An 18757-nucleotide genomic window follows, 5' to 3' on the forward strand; every position below is an offset into this window, starting at 1 on the left:
AGGGATTCTTCACTTGCTGGGATATGCCTGCTTCAGATGAACATGGACGCACGCGCGCACTCACACGTGGAGAAGTGCAAACAATGGTGGGGTTAGCCGGGGTTAAGAGGTTTACCATTCCTCAAGAGCAGGCGGGCAGACAGACAGATACATAATACCAAGCAGTGGGGTTACAAAGATGGAGGGGAGGTGGAGGAGAGCGTGAACTCAAGTGCCCTCTGCTCCACATTTAGAGGGAGAAAAGAATGACAGAGGAGGCGATGAGGAGGAAAAAAAGTGTGTGCGCAAGAGGCATGTGGCTGACGTTTGATGTGCGCACGCACGAGAGGCTGTGTGTGTGTGTGTGTGTGTGTGTGTGTATGTCAGTGGGTGACATAATCCAGAGGGGTGGTAGTGGTTAAGGGGGGGAGGAAAAAAAAGTCAGTCAGCCGAGCCAGTTTTGTGAATGAAAGGTGACGGCGAGGTCGAGTTTGTTTACGTTCTACATTCCAGTCCTCATTAATCACTCCCCGCACCCTACCACCACTACAGCTACACACACACACACACCCTCTCCACCCTGACACCCCCACCAGCCCGCTGGACAAGCTCCCTCAGTGACATCATTGGGCTGTCAGTCTATATATAGGCTGGCAGGGTGTCAATACGGCAGTTTGCACTTTGGAGCAGGAAAGCGTGGATGGTAGTTTAAGACGGAGCATCAAACGGAAACGGATGGGAATTTTTTCCTGCTGGTTATTCAGAACTTAAGCCAAAGTTTTTAAAAAAGTAAAGGGGCGAAGGACAGAGAGTGATTAATAACGTGCCTCATTTGACGCACGCCAGTCGATGCTCCTGTAAGGTTGATGGCACACTGCAGGCATCAGATTTGAAATGCCAACACCACAGAACCAGCAGTGTTTTCATAAAAGGTTGCTATTAGGCAAACAAACTGTATATTACAGATACCCCCATTCATTTTCTATATGTTTCTAATTCAGTAATGTTACTGTTGTGCGCTCTCGCTGCACGTCTGCCTCTCTGCCTCACTGACAGACTGAGGTCAGTGTTTATTTGCAGGGTATCGCGTATGCTCAGTTTCTACTCAATGTAAACCTATATTGTGACAATGTAACACCTCTGTGCCTGACGAATACACTTGATTGTACTGATTTAACAAAGATCCACCTTGATCAAAACACTGTCTTGGTAAAATTGATCAATATTTAAGTGTTTATCATTATTAACAATTTATTTCTTTCATAAAATATTGTCATATGGCGGAAAAAAAACCTTTTTTAAATTTTTATTCCTTTTAGCTCTCTGCAAACAGGCACTGTGACTGCAGAAAACAGCTTTGGTTACTGAGTACATATTTGATGCCTGAAATTGGAACAAGGTTGGAGCAGGGGTGTCAAAGCAGTTTGACATTCAAAACGCTTTTGGTGCGTCTTTTTGGTTATTCAAAACAAAAGGTATACCTCAAAACACATGTGCTATAAGCATGTTTTAAGTGAAAAAATCTCTGCACTTACTTTTGTGTAAAAGACAAATACACCCCAAACTAAAGAACAACACACATCTATCTTTCAAGTAATTTTGTGTATGAAGTCTTGAAATCCTATTTGTTATTAATATTGTTGGCATTGTAAATGTGAAGTAATCATTTAAATGACACTGATACATCACAGTCTTCAAGAAAATGATGCATTGCAAGAAACGATAAGCAAGTGTATAAAGATTGAAAGTAAAATCATCACACCCTATTAGCTTATTTTTATTTCTTTAACTTTTTTTTTTTTTTACTAATTTAACAGTAGTCTTAAAGGAATGGTTTATTACTACTTGGGTCTTATTTTTTTTATCATTTCTATTGGTTATGATGATACTGTAAAGTCTTTGCTAATATCTGGGAACAAGGCAACAGTGCTACACTGAGGTCAGATGGACCCTTCAGACAATCATACAGGTTGTAAACAAGTCAACAGCAGCCAGATTAAGGCTGAACATTTTATATAATAATTTAATGGTTATTACTTCACAGGAATATAAACCTCTTTACCGTGGGTTTCTGCCTGAGATATCTCGCCATAAATTATGTCAGATTTGAAAACAGCACAGCAGACAATCTATCATAATTTTGATGTTTATTTTTTTCATATTTATGAAATTATATGTTAATACTTTTAGTTGAAGGAAAATCCTCTACAACTACACTATCTTTGAGGTGGAAAAATCATAATGCAACAATATAGTGATCGGATATCATTTGTTGGTTCAACCACAATAATCCCTCACTGCACAGGTCAGTCTGATGGACGTATATAACAGACATTTTACCTAATAATTTTATTATTTGCCTTAGTTTTCTCTTTCTTATAAGTTTAGCTAGCCTGGAGGTTTATTAAAGATTGTCTGATTGTCAGACTCCTGGTGTTCCCTGATCTCAGAAGTTAACTTGGTGAGCACGATGTTAGGAATGATAGCCACAACTCCAGTCATTTCAATGAGGCGAAGGTAGAAGAGGGGAAGCGGTATTGACTACAGCAGGAGTATGACTGTTGAACTTCTGGCGGTAGCAGGCTGGCTTCTGCCCGACCAAATAGAAGAAAGTGGGCATTGTGGAAGCAGACAGAAGACAAGATGAAGGTGATGAGTTGGTGTCTGAATATCCAGAGTTGAACAACACAGTGCTAGCAACTTATAAGGAAGACTAGAAGAAAAACTGGACCTGGGGTAGCATTCCCACCAAACTTCAACAATAAAGTCAATGTCTAGGATGACTGGTAAATTGTCGAAATACCTAGAAATCCTAATTTCACTGATTTCCGTCTTACAAGCTGCTTGCACTTCCATCACTGACGTTTACAAAGGCACCTGCCTGTCATCTGTAGCCGCAGCACACCTTGATGGGGAGATGTTCTGGTAATTAAAATCTTAATTGCACTTCAAAATAGTTGGGGTTAAAATGCACTATAGCACTTGTAGAATACTTTGTAGATAAAGCTTTGTTGGTCTTGTCTTACATCAGTGTTAAGGCTCTAGCTGCAGGGCTTCAACTCTCATGAGGAGCACTCTTTTTTACATATGCAGGTGATATAAAAAAATCATGCCGCAGATCTAACTTCAATCAAGTGTTGCAGCATAAGCACTTTACAGTTTAATGCTGCATATCCAAAGGCGGTCCAAACATCCCAAGTATTGACCTTTTCATATTTCACTATATAGAAGCCATCTGTGATTATGTGTACCGTGGTCCCATCAGCTGATGTGGGCAAAATGAGAGTGTGTGAAATTGGCGTGGTTCAGTCCCCTTGAGTAGATGAGAGGGGGCTGGACTGTAGATTATAAAGTGTTATAAGGAAGAGGGAATATGAATTCATTCATATGTGTTTATATGTGTGTGGCTCATGTGTATTGTATGTATGTGTGTGTGCATGCAAATGAAGGCAGATGCTCTTTTCCACCCACCAGGGAAAGCAATCTGCAGTGTCTCAGGCAGGTGAAGTGCTCTGATGTTCTATTTAAAAGCCAGGGTCACTTTTCTCATCTCCGCTGCAAATTAGAGACGTGACCTTACCGCTCCATATTGCTTCGACTCTTTCTCTCCCCTCCTCTGATCCTCACGTCATAATTGTGCACGGAGACACTTGGTGCGAACAGGTAACATACACAAACAAAAAGCATCCTTTGTGTTTATGGTGCTGCACCAAAACAATATTATTTAACCTCTAAAGCGCTGTAATCAAATAAAGGCGAGTCCCAGGTTTGGGGTGCAAGCAGTGTTCGTATCGTAGCTCACCTTCATTAAACTAAGACTAGTCTCATCAAAACTACGCTAATGTTCTCTCATCTCACTCGGGTATTAACGTGTGTTCGTTTATTCATGCTGCATTCTTGTTTGCTATTTTTAATAATATTGTAGCACATGGCGGCAGGACATGGTACTGTAAGTTGGTAAATGGTCAGGTAGACCAAATTACAAACAAACATTTTCTCTACTAGCTCCAGTGGAATTTGCAAGGTTTGTCATTTGTTAATGCAAAATCTCATATCAAGTGAGAAAAAATACTGTAATTTGGTTAATCTGACCCTTTAAAGGTCCAGTGTGTAGGATTAGGAGGATATATTGGCAGAAATGAACACAATATAAAGAGTGAATATAATGTATAATATAATAAGGGTGTTTTCTTTAGTGTATAATCACCCGAAAATAAGACTTGTTGTGTTTTCGTTACCTCAGAATGAGTTGTTTATATCTACATAGTGGGTGGACCCTCGGCCATGCTGCACCGCCATGTTTCTACAGAAGCCCAGAACGGACAAACCAGACACTGGCTCTAAATAAGGACATACGCTTTTTATGTTTTTTTTTTTTTTTGTTTGTTTTTTGCGTCGACCACTGTAGTTAGCAGTCCCTCTGTGCCAAACAGCATCCGAGAAACACTGATTTTCTGTGTGAAACTGTTTTATTCAGTGTTTTTACTGGTTTAAATCACCGGATCTGTTTGTTTTGGACAAGAAGAGACCTCTGTAGATAATTCAGCTGCCGGTAGAAACCTCTTAAACATCTGGATCTTAAGTTATCAGAGAAAAAAGGTGAGCACATATAAGCTGGTGCTGGGCTAGAGGCCCATCTGCGACATGCCGAACAGTGTCAATGAAACACTGATTTGTAACGTGAAACTACTTTATTCAGTGTATTTACATTTTTATTCCTCTTGATATAAAAAAAAAAAAACTCGATAGATCTTGATATATATATATATATATATATATATATATATATATATATATATATATATATAAAAAATCTACTTGGCAATAAACGCTCTTGTGATTTCTGATCATGACTCTGAGTTCAAGCTTGGCACATGAAAAAAGTTTCAGCTGGTTGCAATCTGAACTCCTTGCCACTAGATGTCACTAAATCCAAGACACGGCTCCTTTAACTGTCACTGGCTCCATGAACTGTCTTTGTTGTGATGGATAGACATGGTTAACATATGTTTTTGGCTCGTAATGAATCACCTCACTTTTTGTAATCCTCTGATGAAGCACAGCAGCAGTTAACAGCAAAGCTCACATGAACAAAATTACCTTTTATTTCTTTGCTAAATGAACCTCATAGCTAAATAGCTGCAAAATAAAATGCAGCTGTTTTTAGGCCAAAAGCGTTGACTTTCGCAATTTTATCTGTCACCAAAAACTTAACTGGAAAACAAATTTACACAACCTGTTAAATCTGCAGATGCAACTAATATCCCTAGCAGTTCCCAGTCCTCCAAGACGCTCGCATGGCAGCTACCTTCACTACGAGATTTCTGACTCAGCTTTATTGTGGTGATGTTGAGCGCCACATTGTCATGACTACAAATCACTCTTCCTCTGATGATTCCAGACACCTGTAGTCTGATCAGCAGCACCTGTTGTTTGGCTGCCGACAGATGGGAGAATGGAGTCTTGGAAAAACCCAGCAAACGAGTCTGTTATCAGGCCTTACCAGGTGAGGGTGGCTGGATCTTGACCTGCTTCCTGCTGTCCCCTCCAGCCATGCTGCTGCCGCTGCTGCTGCTGTCTGCCGGTGGCTCCTCTCCCCTCTCCATCTTACACTCATAGGCAAACAGATACTGGATGTACTGCTTCTTCAGCGAGCTGGCGGAGCTGCTGGACGTGCCCACGTTCAGGGTGGTGGACAGCTCGCGCCACTTCTTGTTCTTGTTTACCTGAGTGGTTGAGGGTTGGGGGACGGACGAGACATTAATAAATGAGGACCACTGATGATGATGATGTGCACAATTGTTCTCATGTCCTCTCTCTATTGTAATGTATCCCAGTAGCATCGGCCACACACTTGTCATTCTGCCTGGAGTATGGTAGACCACAGCCTGCTGAATTTAATCAAAATAATCAATTCCATGGCTGAGCACTTCGTGTTTTTGTACTTACTAGAACCACAGAGTTGTAGGGTCACTCTTTGAGTATTGCACATACTTTTCACATAACTGTTTTTAATCTAACAGCAAAAAAAGTCCCACGTTATATAGCCAAAAGTATGTGGACACCTCTGACCACACACTTTTAATCTGGGGCTGTTTTTCATTAGCCTGGGAACCAGACGAATCTGCGAGCTCATGTTTCATTTGCTCTGGCAGATGCAGCTGGCCTCCCTCTCGTTCAGACAGATTTCTAGCCGACATCAGATGAACCGGGCCAATCACAACCATTTATCTGATATGGGGCGTGTTTTAGACAATGAGTGACGACTTGTGGAGCCTTCACGTTTCGTGCAAAATACGTGACAACGTTATTTTTGGCTCCACACCCTCACGCCGGTAACAATATGGCGAGCATAAACCTAGCTTAGTAATGAGGATTCAAATTCTGATGGCAAAATCGGCGACACCTGTTCACAGACACATTAGGCCATCACAGCTCATCTGAGCACGCTATAGTCTATCCAACTGCGTCAAGAGGTGTTTTGATCTACACCCCTACCCTACTGTCCCTGGGAATTTGAAAAGGATCCAAGAGGTTCCAGACTAACTCACATTTGCGATTTGGTCTGGTGATGCCAGGCTAGTTTTTCAAGGTCCTCAGTCCCAATTAGGGGAAATCTTAACACTACAACATACAATTATATTTTAGACAATACTGTGCCTCCAGTCTGGTGGCAGCAGTCTGGAAAGGGTCATTTCCTGTTTGAACACAACAGTGTCTTAGGTCCTAAAGCAAGGTCCATAAGAAATTATTTTCCATATTTTGGTGACTGGCCTGCACAGAGCCCTGACCTCAACCCCACCGCACTGGAACACTGACTGTGAGCCAGGCCTTATTGTAAAACATCAGCAGCTGACCTCACTGATGCTACTGTGGCTGGAGAGGGAGCGGAGGCTGTTAAAGCAGCATAAAGATGCCAATGGCTCTGGAATAAGATGTGTAAGGTCTGCGTGTCCACATACTTTTGGCCATGTGGTATTTCCCATTTGCTGGTATCTCTGTGTTTCCTGGGAATCCCGCTATCAATAGTATGTAAAGCTTTATATGTTTTACATTTTTATGACATGAAAACACACATGGAGTTTTCTCAGAACTTGGGTATTGTGATATTTTCAGGAATGTAAATTCACAAGATTTATTTCCTTCTCTTGAGTACGTCTCTCAACATTTACAAGCTCACCATATGCCGTGCTGCTTCAGTGCACATTGCTGGAGAATATTAAATAGCCGATGCACATGGGCAGAATGATATGAGTGCATTGTGTATGTTCTGCTCAGAATATTTTTGGGATTGTGTCTGTTACTGTATCTCTGACATGATGCCAAAATGACAACATCAAGTGTGTTCTCCTAAACGTTACCATGGCGAGGCCTCCTATCTCCCGAACAGCTATGTAGAGCTTCCAGAGGTCCAGTGGCTTCTTGCCCACAGCGGGAAGCTGGGCAACAGGCGTGCCCCTCTCCTCCATGAAGGTCAGGTATCGCTCCACCCAGCCCCGCCTCTCTGGCTCCACACCCAGCTCAAAAAGTCGCGTGATTCTCTCCCCGCTGAGGGAGGAGGAGTTAGGGTTGGGTTTCTGGAGAGCAATGCAGAGAAAAAAGAGAAAAGTTTGGTTAATGGTGTGACCTTTAATATGCTACATTTGTGCTAATACACATTTTTTTTATAATATTAAAAAATGGTACACTATATGTGGTAGAGCATGTAAGTAAGCATAATGATAAAGCTTCTCATACATCTCATAAATGCTAATTTGTGGATGCATGGTCTGTTCTGCAGTTTATTTTTCTTAGTTGTATCCTTATGTTGTTTTCTGCTACTACCACTCTCCCCACGAGGATCATTAAAGTTTCATACCATATTTACACATTCTGAAGTAGGCCCTTGGTTGAACGACCAAGCAAAAATAAACACTTCTTTTAGCGCATTTTGTTCAGTGTGCAGCCTGTGTTTACTTCAAAGTTCACTCGCAGCGCATTCATATCCCTCAAGTTCAAACTGGTGGACAAAGTTTAATCTCACACAGCCATGTCTGGCTTCAGTCCAGGTTCAAAAAAGACTTCTGTGGTCTAAGAACCAGCTTTTGATCATGTAATTACACAATAATCCTTCAGTCATACATGAATCAATCAAAGCTGCAGCTGCTTGTACTGACATTATTGTCCATAAAGGGAAATTCACTGATGGTTAAGTCGCTTGGTTTGGTCTCTGCGTCTATTTGTTCAACTAATTCCTGTACTTATTCAGTAAATGCACACATCCATCTACCCAGTGGTGTTTAAGCTTCCAGTGCTTACAGGACTGGAGGGGGTCTTGAGGGGCCAGGGAGGGCTGCTGATGCTGTCGCTGTCGTCTCCGTGGTAGGAGGACAGGCTGGCCGGGCTGGGTGAGAGGGGGGAGGGCACGGGCAGGGCACCGCCTGGCGTGGCTGGCTGGGACACACACTGCTGGGAGCTACCGCTGCTGTTATTGTTGCTGTAGCCATCCTGTAGCTGGTAAAGACAAAGAGAGCGATATTGAGGAGGAGGACTTTCATTTTCTTTGTATAAAAGCATCAATCACCTCTCCACTACCAGTATAACACAATGGTGTGCCCTACTACTGTCCACACAGATCAGAGCTCAAGTGTGCAACTCAAAATGAGTCAACATTTGTTCACACAGACATACAGGCATGTCTGTGCGTGATACATATTTATTGTATTTGTAATTCTGCATTTTCTTTAAATTGGTTTAGTGCTGCTTTTAATGAAGTAAATGAATACTACCTCCACTGTTGTTTGTGTCTAAGTGGGTCTATAAGTTCTTTGTTTTGGCTGTATATGTCAGTGGCTGAAGAGGTCCTTAGATCTTCAGTGAAAGTAGCAGTGTCACAGTGTAGGGATCTGTTACAAATTAATCCTACATTTAAATTTCTATTTGAGTAAAATCACATGAGTATTAGCATTACAACATGCTTAAAGCAGTAAACAGTAATTATTAATTCATTAATGTGTGCATCACACAGCAATGATGTGGCTGCTGAAGGCAGAGCTGATTTTAAAGACATTTTATACCTCTGGGTGGCTAAATAACATATCATGAATAATTTGGTGATCATATTTTGTGTTCAGAATTACAGCTGCACAATATAACATTTTTAAACTGTCATTGTGATGTTTACCTGTGAGATAAACACATCCCAAACCACTGAGATATTGGACTTTGAATATAGTAACAAAGTATTAAATTACATGTCTGTAGGTGATATTTTGTCTGACGTGCGCCCTGCTGTTAACTCTGTTAACTCTCTGGCCAATCAGATAGAGCCCTTGCCGTTAGCTTTTGTCTTATTGGTAAGAATCTGCACGTATACGAATGACATACTACTCTGCATGGTTGAAGGAGGACAGTGTAAGAGGGTGAGTGGAGACAAATGTGTGAATGCCAGTAAGGGTGTAACAATACATCAGTCTGTATTGATATATCAATGTAATGATCAACAATCCAATATTATCAATGCAAATGGGAAGCATCAATACATATCGTCAACTTTTAGATATGCCTATTTTGAAATTGCCATGGCACATCTGTCACCATTTCTGTCCAAGCAAACCTTCTAACAGTGCAAGCAACTTAGCACCAGGCAGATAAGGTAAGCGACCATGAAAAAGATAACAAAGATCTTTACTGATAGCGTCTCATATCAATCACAGGCCCTTGAATTAAATCAAATTAAAATATTGTGGCAGACTTTGTGGTATCAGCCAATATTGTATCATTGTCCAAAAGAACAATCTAATATAGTATCATAATTAAAGTTGTGATTTACACCCCAAAATGCCAGAGAGGACCATAAAAAAAGTCCTGTCAGCCATCTGGCAATATTTTGGATACAGGAAAGACAACAATTTTCAACAACGTGATAGCACATCGCCTATTTTCCTCATACTGTGCAGCCCTATTAAGAATCAGAATCACTAAAGGAAGAAGTAACTATATCTCAAATACAAGCAGTGAAGTAAAGAATCCAATTTTCCTTGTGAATGAAATGTAGTGGAGTAGAAGTTTAAAGTAGCATAAAATGGAATTACTCAAGTAAAGTATTAGTACTTTGAGACTATACTCAAGTGCAGTACTTGCATGCTTATACCTAGTAACTGTCCAACACTGAAACAGCCCCATAGCCGAAGTAGGGAAATAGTTTGTGTGAGAGATTTTGCATGTCTTAGTGCTACTGTGTCTTTGACTGCATGCATATATGCATGCGTTTGCATGCCAGAGATACAGAATGCAGATCAGTAGGTATTAGTCTGTGTGTGTGTGTGTGTGTGTGTGTGTGTGTGTGAGAGAGAGAGAGAGAGAGAGAGAGAGAGAGAGAGAGAGAGAAACTGGATGCAAGCTCCACTTTGTGTAAATCACTCCATGTTAGCTCACATCAGTGTGTGTGTGTGAGTCTGTGTCTAGGCCTACAGTGCATGTGTACATAAGTTTGTGCGCGTGTGTATGTGTGCGAAAGAGACTGCGAAAGAGGGAACAACAGCTTGACAAGTGCTTCTGGTCTGTGTACAGAATGCTCATGTCAGCAAAACCTTATCTTTCTCCCTCTCTCTTTCTCCCTCCATCTCTCCCTCTTTCTCAGTCTTCCCCTCTCTCTCTCTCTCGGCAGACAGATCATCTCTTTTGGGAGCACTGGGGGTCTTTCTGGCTGCTCTGACTGCCTTAAATAATTCAAAAGGCCCTACTACCGTAATCAGCAAAAGAAAAGACAGGGATTTGGAGGGAAAAGACATGTAGTGGAAGTGATGGAGGCGTGTGAGTGTGTTTGTGCACGTCTGTGTGTTTGGTGTGTGTGTGTGAGAGAGAAAGAGAGAGGGGTTGTTAAGCAAAAACAAGGGGAGGGGGTAGAAAAGAGCAAAGAGCAGAGTTCTGTTGTTGCTGAGCTGAGCCAAGCCGAGCTGCAATTGTAGGGCAAAATGAGAAGTCAGCATTGTGTATTGGGACGTGTGTGTGTGTGTGTGTGTGTGTGTGTGTGTATGTGTGAGGCACTGAGGAAGTAGTGTTCAAGAGAGGGATGGTGTGTATGTGTGACTTACTGGAAAGGCCAGTGTGTGGCTTCGTGTCTTTGTGTTATGATAAAATAAATGAAGAAATATATGCATGTGCGTGTATATGCACTGTATTTATGTGCTGTGTTTGGATGTGTGTACATGCATGTGTGTACTGCAGATGCCGAGCCCTCTCTTTCTTTCTGTGTGTCTCTCTTTTTTTCTTTTTTTTTTGCAGCTTGGGCTGCCAAAACATCAGCAAGAAGAGAGTGCTGGGGGCAAAAACAAAGCGAGGAAAACATTAGGAATGGTAAATGTTAAACAAATCATTAAATATGGCGAGAAAACAACAGAGAAGCAGCCCACTGTGCTGAGGCAGCATATGCTGATCAGATTTGGTTTGCTTCATTAGGGTAGCAAGATCAAAAAACAAAGCAAAACAAAACAAAACAAAAAAAAACTAGAGGAGGGAGAGAGGGAATTGCAAAGAAAGATGGCGAAAGGAAGAAAGGTCAAGGAGGTACCTTTGGTTTGTGAGGCTCATTGGCGGGGCTGCTGTCATCTTTCGCATCCATTTTCGGTTTCCCGTCTGGGCTCATCATCCCATCTCCCGACATTCCCATGGCTCCTTCATCAAGAATGAGGAAACATTTAAAATACTTGTGCTGAAACTTTCACAAGCAAAAATAACTCAGAGATTGTGAAAGATATCTGTGGGCAAAGTTAAAGTTTGTATATCTTTATTTATTTATAAAATAGGTATGCTTTCACCACAGTGGAATGAAGAGGTATACTTGCCATGGTTTTGTATCACAGTCGATTAATATTCTTTAACTCACTAAAATGAGCGGTGCCCTCTTTGTGTGTGCTGAAAGCTTCTTGATAATGGTTTGTATAATGTCACAAAGTCAGAACATGTAAAATGGTTTGAATATTATGCTCTTTCTTTCTGTGTTCTCAAGGTCTCTCTAAAGCCTGTCCAGCCATTTATCTCAAAGGTAAGACTGTGAAAGAGACGTATAAAAAGACTACTGCTGAAGGAAGACGCAGATGGAGAATGAGATAAAACTCCGCTAAAAGTGAGTCAGCGAGCTCTTTCAACCCTGCTGGCTGCACATCCTCAGTTTGGGCAAAATCATGGACGTTCTCACGTAATCAAAGTGGCGACAGAACGTGAGGGTTAGCGTTCAAGAGATGTTGGCTCGACGAGAAGACTTGTTTCAGTTTTCAAAGACGTTTGTGTACCTTCATGAGGTTTCCAATTGGAGAAGAGCTGAGATCCTTAAAGACTACTTTTCATAGTGCCAGCTGCACCGTCCTTATTAACAGAAAGAAGGGGTCCTTGAATACAAGGCTCCCCTCTTTATTTTTCCCCTGTGTGCCGCGGCACGGTGGGAAAACTAATGGCTTTTTACCGTGCCCAGGGGCAAACCAGATGAGTTTTGAGGAACCTTGGCGCTCTAATTCGTTTGAAGTTTTCCAAATGTCACGCATTCTGATATTCGGTTTTGAATAAAAGGTGCCTTTCATTTTGGGAGCCACAGCACTCTCCGAGGTGCGTTTAGCAACAATGCAGCAGGGTGGAGGGCTGAAAGAAAAAGGGATGCACCGCATTAATCTTTGCTCACTGGAGGGCCAGCTCTACAGAAAAAAAGTAAGAGCTCAGAGTAACTCTCTTGATTTCTTAACGTTTTACTATCTTTTGCCCCTTTTAGTCCCCTCGCTCTGTTTCTCCCTCTCTCTGCCTCTGAATGGGAACAAACCTGAGATGCCTCTGCAATACATTCAACATAAACACATAGGTTAATCTTGAGTGACTCGTGTACCGTTTAACATGAACCCAGTGGGCTGATTTCTTATTCAACAGGCTCTTCTCTATTCTATCAAAATGTATTCTGTAATTGCAATGTAAGATAAGTCAGCAGACACAGGGTCATACTGTAACAAACCATTGATGGAGGGCTGTTGAAGGCTGGATGAATGGACTTGACTATGAAGGGGAAATTGAGATAATTCACACTAGTGATGCTTGGGTCGACCCACAACCCACGGGTCCTATGAGTAAGGCAGTTCAAGTTAGCTGATTAGAAAATATTGCAGGTTTTGGGTGGTCATATCTCACAGAACCACTGGGCAATAGTCCACCTTCCACCTTCTCCTCCCCTCTTTTTTTCTCTCAGACACACACAGCACACAGCTTTATCACCAAAGTGCTGCACTCTGGGTTTTTGTTGTTCGTTTTTTGACCAGGAAGATCTGTTCGACACATGTAAATTTCTCTGGTCATAATATCAGCCAAAAATATTTCCCTTTAGAATATGTAGGCCAAACAGCGTGTCTTAACAGCAAGCAAGCGTCTCACCGTCCACACTGAATCACTTAATATGCACTCATGGGGCAGATTGGCTCTAAACATGAGCCGGGTTGGTGTGAGTTTTAGATAAAGCCCTGACGGCGCATCACTAATTTACACCAATTATCTCACTTGTTAGATGTGTGTTTTCCAGTGTATATAAGTATTCAAATCCTGAGACAAAATACCTGAAGGCGGCATATTGTAAGCTGGACCTTGTGCATTGCCCATGGCTGAGCTGTTGTTTCCCGTTGGCTGGCTGTAGGGGACAGTGGTAGCCATGGTGCTTGCCTGGCTGATGCCAGGGCCTTGATAGCTGCCCTGCCTACTGCAGAGAGAGGAGAAAGATGTTACTAGAATTGGTAGAGATGAATCCAGTCTAGATTTGCAATGTAATGACAGGCTGTGGGGAGATAAGTGGGTCACAGTGAAAGCTGCAGGAGAACAGAAGTCACAAAATCGTACAAAAATGATATTTGGCAGTCTGTCGCTGCCATGCTCCTTTATTGTTGTAGTAAAAACTGAGCAGCATGTATATCTGAAAGTCGCAATGAAAGCACAGTACACAACATATCCCTGATCAAACAAAGAGCTCCTCCAAAAGATTGAAGATAAGCATGCAGCATCAGAAAACTCTCCCATCCCCTCTTTGCTCTTCTCTTCTACAACCCCCCCCACCTCTCTCTCCCACAAGTCATAATTTAACTAATTAAGGTGTGCTTTTGGAGAGGATCATGTTATTTGTTGCCATGGTGACAGCAGAAGTCAATCCCGCTCAATCTCCCTCCCTCAGCCTCCCTTCCTTCCCTCTTTCTCTCTCTCGGGCGGCTCATCACATGGTGTTGCAAGTGACATCAGAGGGGCTTATCTGCAACCTGCTGAATGCTAGCCATCCGTGTGTGTGTGTGTGTGTGTGTGTGTGTGTGTGTGTGAGAGAGAGAGAGACAGAGAGAGAGAGAGAGAGAGAGAGAGAGAGACAGTGTGTGTGTGTGTGTGTGTGTGTGATTGAAGGCAACGTCTATCACTGCACACCAGGCAGGCCAAAGCCAGTGACATGGGGGCTGAAAGGGAACACCGTGTTTGGAACAATTTGCTCTATCTCCTGCTGACTCGAGATTATCTCCTGGACGACCATATAAAAGAAGACTGGGAGAAAGGGGGAGACAGACGTAGGGGAAAGAAAAAAAAACATGGAAGGTGAAGAGAGGCCTGAAAGATTGAGCAAATAAGAGAGGACAGGGAGTAGACTGAGAATGCAGGATGAAACTAAATTAGAGGGGAAGACAGGAAGAGGGGCGGAGGAAAGGGTCAGACAAGTGAGGAAGTACCATGGTAGGGAGGGTGAATGTACAGGAAGAAAGGATGGGAGGAAAGCAGGGAGGAAAGAAGACATCAGAGGGACAACATTGGGCGATGATAGACCACAAGGAGGAGTATTTGGCCCAAAACGCAACAGCGTTTTATGTGGACGCAAAGAAAAATGCTATCCGGATTTATGTCAGTCAATTCCCTCCTAACTGGCATCTTTCTCTCTTTCACACACTCACACAGACACATAGTGTAATACCTCGTGTTGGAACCGATACACATAGCCTAAGAGGAGGGATTGGCTTGGTAAACCTCCCCATAATCTCATCTCACAGATGTAATTAGTCATAGAGCACGGCTGATGATACATATGTAATCCCTCTATGGGGGCCGAGGTGCACAGGGGAGCTCCATGGCAAAGAAACAAGCTCACACCAAATCCATGCTTATCTGGCCCCGTTTCCCTATAATGGGGGAAATATAGACTCCTTCGTCGCTGCCTACGTGTTCCCTAAAAAGCTTTGTGTGAGTCAAGACACAGAAATAAACGTACCTTTTGATCATTGCAACTTCTCACTCAAGTAAGAAAAAATGCGTGCAAACTCCCACAAAAGAGAGCGTTGATACGCCGGTGCTGAAAAATAAGTTTGGAGATGCCAAATGCCCGCGAACCTCATTTATCCAAACTGTTAAAAAAAAAAACAAACAAAAAAAAAAAACAACCCTCACCCACCTTAAGCAATATAAGCAGAAGCTCTCATGTGAATGCCGAAATATCCAAATCAACAACAACAACAACAACAGTGGTTGGAGGTTTTCGACTGTGGCGTTCTCCCATTATGACTAATTCATGTCATAAAAAAGCCCATTAGAAAGCACTTGATGGAGGCATTGCACAGCGTTTAATCACACTTAATATATGCATGTGCCGCTATTGGGGGGTGGGGGGGGGGGTGGGGGGGTGGCACAGCGCATTCATCTTGCTCTCAGGCACCTTTGTGCTGTGGGAAAAAAAAAGAAACATCCTGTTGCCGCAGAGAGAGAAAGAGTGAGTAGAGGAAGAGAGAGAGAGCAGGGATGGAGAGATGGATATAGAGGATAGAGAGGGGAAGAGAGAGAAGGAGGGAGGAAGGGAAATTAAGGCAAGAAGAAGCTTGAGTAGAGTGTGTATGTGTCCCTGGTGGACCAATGGGGGGCGTATCTTCAGCTCAGGGCCCCAGAGCTGGAGGTAATCGCTGTTCCATGAGACTGAGCCGAGGGAACACACTCTCAAACACACACACACACTCTCAGTAAGACACACAGAAACATCTATCCTAACACCATCAGGCCAGTGCACACTCAGTTTGTTGTCTAGGAGTGGCCTGAGGAGAGAGAAAGAGAAACAGTGCAGGGAAACTCAAGCATCTAAGAGTTTTCTGGGAATTTTAAGAAAAGTTAGCAACAGAGTTTTGACACCACATTACAGGGACGATGTATGAAAATTCTGCACCGGTGTTCAGTCTTTTGTTCGGCCTGTTCAGACACCATTAGGGCAGAAAAGCCGTCATCTCACACAGCTGAATTAAAGACCTTTGAAATGTGTTAACAGAAACACTGCTGAGTTTTTTTCACCACTTCAAAGTGACAACTACTATTCTATTGTTTTTCCATTCATTCTATCTAAATGCTCTACCCTTGCTGTCCTTCACTCTCTCTGTTTTTAACCCTAATAACACACACACACACACACACACATACACACACACACAGCTATCTCTCTTTTACTATTCAGTCCACATGTGTGAAGGGCATCGGAGAAGGCCACTTTCGCACTGTGGGCAGAGAGTGTGTGTGTGTGTGTGTGTGTGTGTGTGTCAGTGTGTGTTTGAGCATGTCCTTGTGTTCATGCGCAGGGTGGGCGCTGTTGCCAAGGGGATGCCATGGTTACGAGGTGCCAGCCAACCAGCTGACGGTGTCTCTCTCGAAGTGGCAGCGCCTTTGTCCTTCATTTGTGGTGACAGGCCGCGCCAATGCCTCCCAGCGCTGCTAACTGGACGAGACAGCAGAAGCGCTGGGACTGCAGGAGTGTGTGGTGGCTGAGCGTCCCTCCCTATCGATCCCTCTCTTTTTGTGTGTGTGTGTGTGTGTGTGTACGAGTGTGTAGAAGAAAGTGAGAGGGGAAAAAAAGCCAGAAGAGGAGGCTGCTGGATGGAAGGATGGAGTGGATCGGCTGGAGGCCATGAATTATATATGGACCCAATCTGTTCTCAGGGCAGCTTGGGCTCATAGCTCCTCCAAACTCCTGACTCAACTCACCACACACACACACACACACACACACACACATGCACACACACGTACACAGAGGGGGGGCCAGAATAAACCCCCCACAAAAAATAAAAGGACAGCTTTTAACATATTAAATCCAGAGAAAAGCTACTCTTCCCTTCTCCCTCCCCTCCTTCCCAAACATCAAACAGCTCAGGATGGATGGAGGAGAAGCCATTTATTTTGCCCATCTAATGAAAGCAGAGCGCTCCGCAGCACTGCCAAGACTGCGAGCGACAAAGCACCACAGGCAGCATCCCCCGTTCTTGACATTCAAGCGCTGCTCTTATTTATTTAGCAAATTTACTTACTAAGGAGGTCAGAAATGAATTATTTGGCGAGGATTTGCCTGGGAGCACTCTCCTCTCCTCTCTTCTTCCCTCTTCCAACATTTTTCTCCCTTCAATTTCCCTTTGATTTACGGCTCTTTTTTTTCTGAGCTTTGCTCTTCTTCTACTAAGTGCTTATTTTTTCGACAGAGCCCGTTCCTATAGCTCCAGGAACTTTTTGTAGAGTGTCGCCGGCAGCGCTGGAAAGTCATTTGAAAAGCCAATTCTGTCCTCAGAAGCTGCTGCCAAGAAAAGCTTATACCTTTTAATACTTTCTGTTCTCTTCTCTTTTCCAAAAAAAAAAAAAAAAAAAAAAAAAATCCCCTACATCAATCCACAGCCTTGCAAAAAAATTTTGTGCTGCACCTTTCTTCCAAACAAACTTGTACCTCCTCCACACTGACAGGCTTGACACCGTCCGTGTTATTTGAACATGTCAGACTTTTTAGGCTGCAATTCATCATGCTGACAACTGGCAGCCAAGTTTGCCCAAAGAGTCAACTCTTCATAAAACTGATGCTATTTCCCAGCAACATAATTTCAATTCAAGACTGACCACCATCGTTTTTTAAAATTAAGCAAATTAGTTGGTGCCTGAACAAATGGCATCACCCTATTACTTTTTCAGTGTAACTGCAACAGCACAATAAATCTAGATTACAGAAATTATGATTAACAAGATTGTGTGTGACAATGTTATTAAAATAAAAGCCATATTTCTCTTTTCGTGAGCACATTTAACTTTTAACAGAGCAACAGGGTTCTTTCTGATGTTCCCAAAACTCTCTAGGCCAACTCTGTTTTCCCTCAACAACCAATCAAACTGATTAACCAATAAAAGCAGGACATTTGTTTCTGATTCCAGTCGGCCAGTGGATGAAAAACTCAGAGAGGGCTCGAGGGAGAAAAAACACTCACGCCACACTTTATGAAGATTTAATCACGACCCACGCCTGCAGCCATGGGATACCAGAAGTGGCCCTCCTCTGCTCATTTGGCATTCTTTTCACTCAGCGTAATGAAGCTGGAGTATGTCTGCTAGTGTGTGAGGGTGTGTGTGTGAGTCAGGGGAGGATGGAGATGGGGGATGAGAGGTGGAAATGTAGCGGGATTATTGGTGGGGATGTAGCAAAGGGATGTGTTCAGGAAAAGGAAGGAAAGAGGAAGAGACCAGCCAGTAGCGTCACTGCTAACTAGCCCCCTGATTTGGAAGGTCGGGAGCGAGTGGCTGTGGCAGTTCACACGGGGTTGATGCATCAAAGAGCGAAACTAGACATGTGCTACGACTAACAACTTGTTTCTCAGACGGAGAGGAACTAGGTCTGAATGTTTCAGAATGTTGCGCTGAGATCTGGAGAGCAAACGGGGTACTGGAGCCTTTAACTGCAGGTTTTCGGAGGCCAATTTTCTCCTGATCTCCCTCAGATGTTCTAAAGTGGGATCTGAGGAAG

General features: G+C 43.0%; 1 protein-coding gene across 4 annotated transcripts in view; it reads right to left on the reverse strand.

Annotated features, from left to right (window-relative positions):
* The window catches only part of LOC125900793 (AT-rich interactive domain-containing protein 1B-like), a 192208-nt gene that overhangs the window by 10816 nt on the left and 162635 nt on the right, over positions 1-18757 (reverse strand). For all 4 annotated transcript variants that reach the window (XM_049596018.1, XM_049596019.1, XM_049596017.1 and 1 more), the window contains 5 exons: positions 13548-13687; positions 11531-11634; positions 8278-8472; positions 7341-7556; positions 5483-5705 (listed from right to left, as the gene is read on the reverse strand). In XM_049596018.1, the coding sequence (XP_049451975.1) occupies positions 5483-5705; positions 7341-7556; positions 8278-8472; positions 11531-11634; positions 13548-13687 (878 nt within the window). The remainder of the gene's footprint in view (positions 1-5482; positions 5706-7340; positions 7557-8277; positions 8473-11530; positions 11635-13547; positions 13688-18757) is intronic.

This window comes from Epinephelus fuscoguttatus, linkage group LG14, assembly GCF_011397635.1.
Source record: "Epinephelus fuscoguttatus linkage group LG14, E.fuscoguttatus.final_Chr_v1".
Taxonomy (NCBI): Eukaryota; Metazoa; Chordata; class Actinopteri; order Perciformes; family Serranidae; genus Epinephelus; species Epinephelus fuscoguttatus.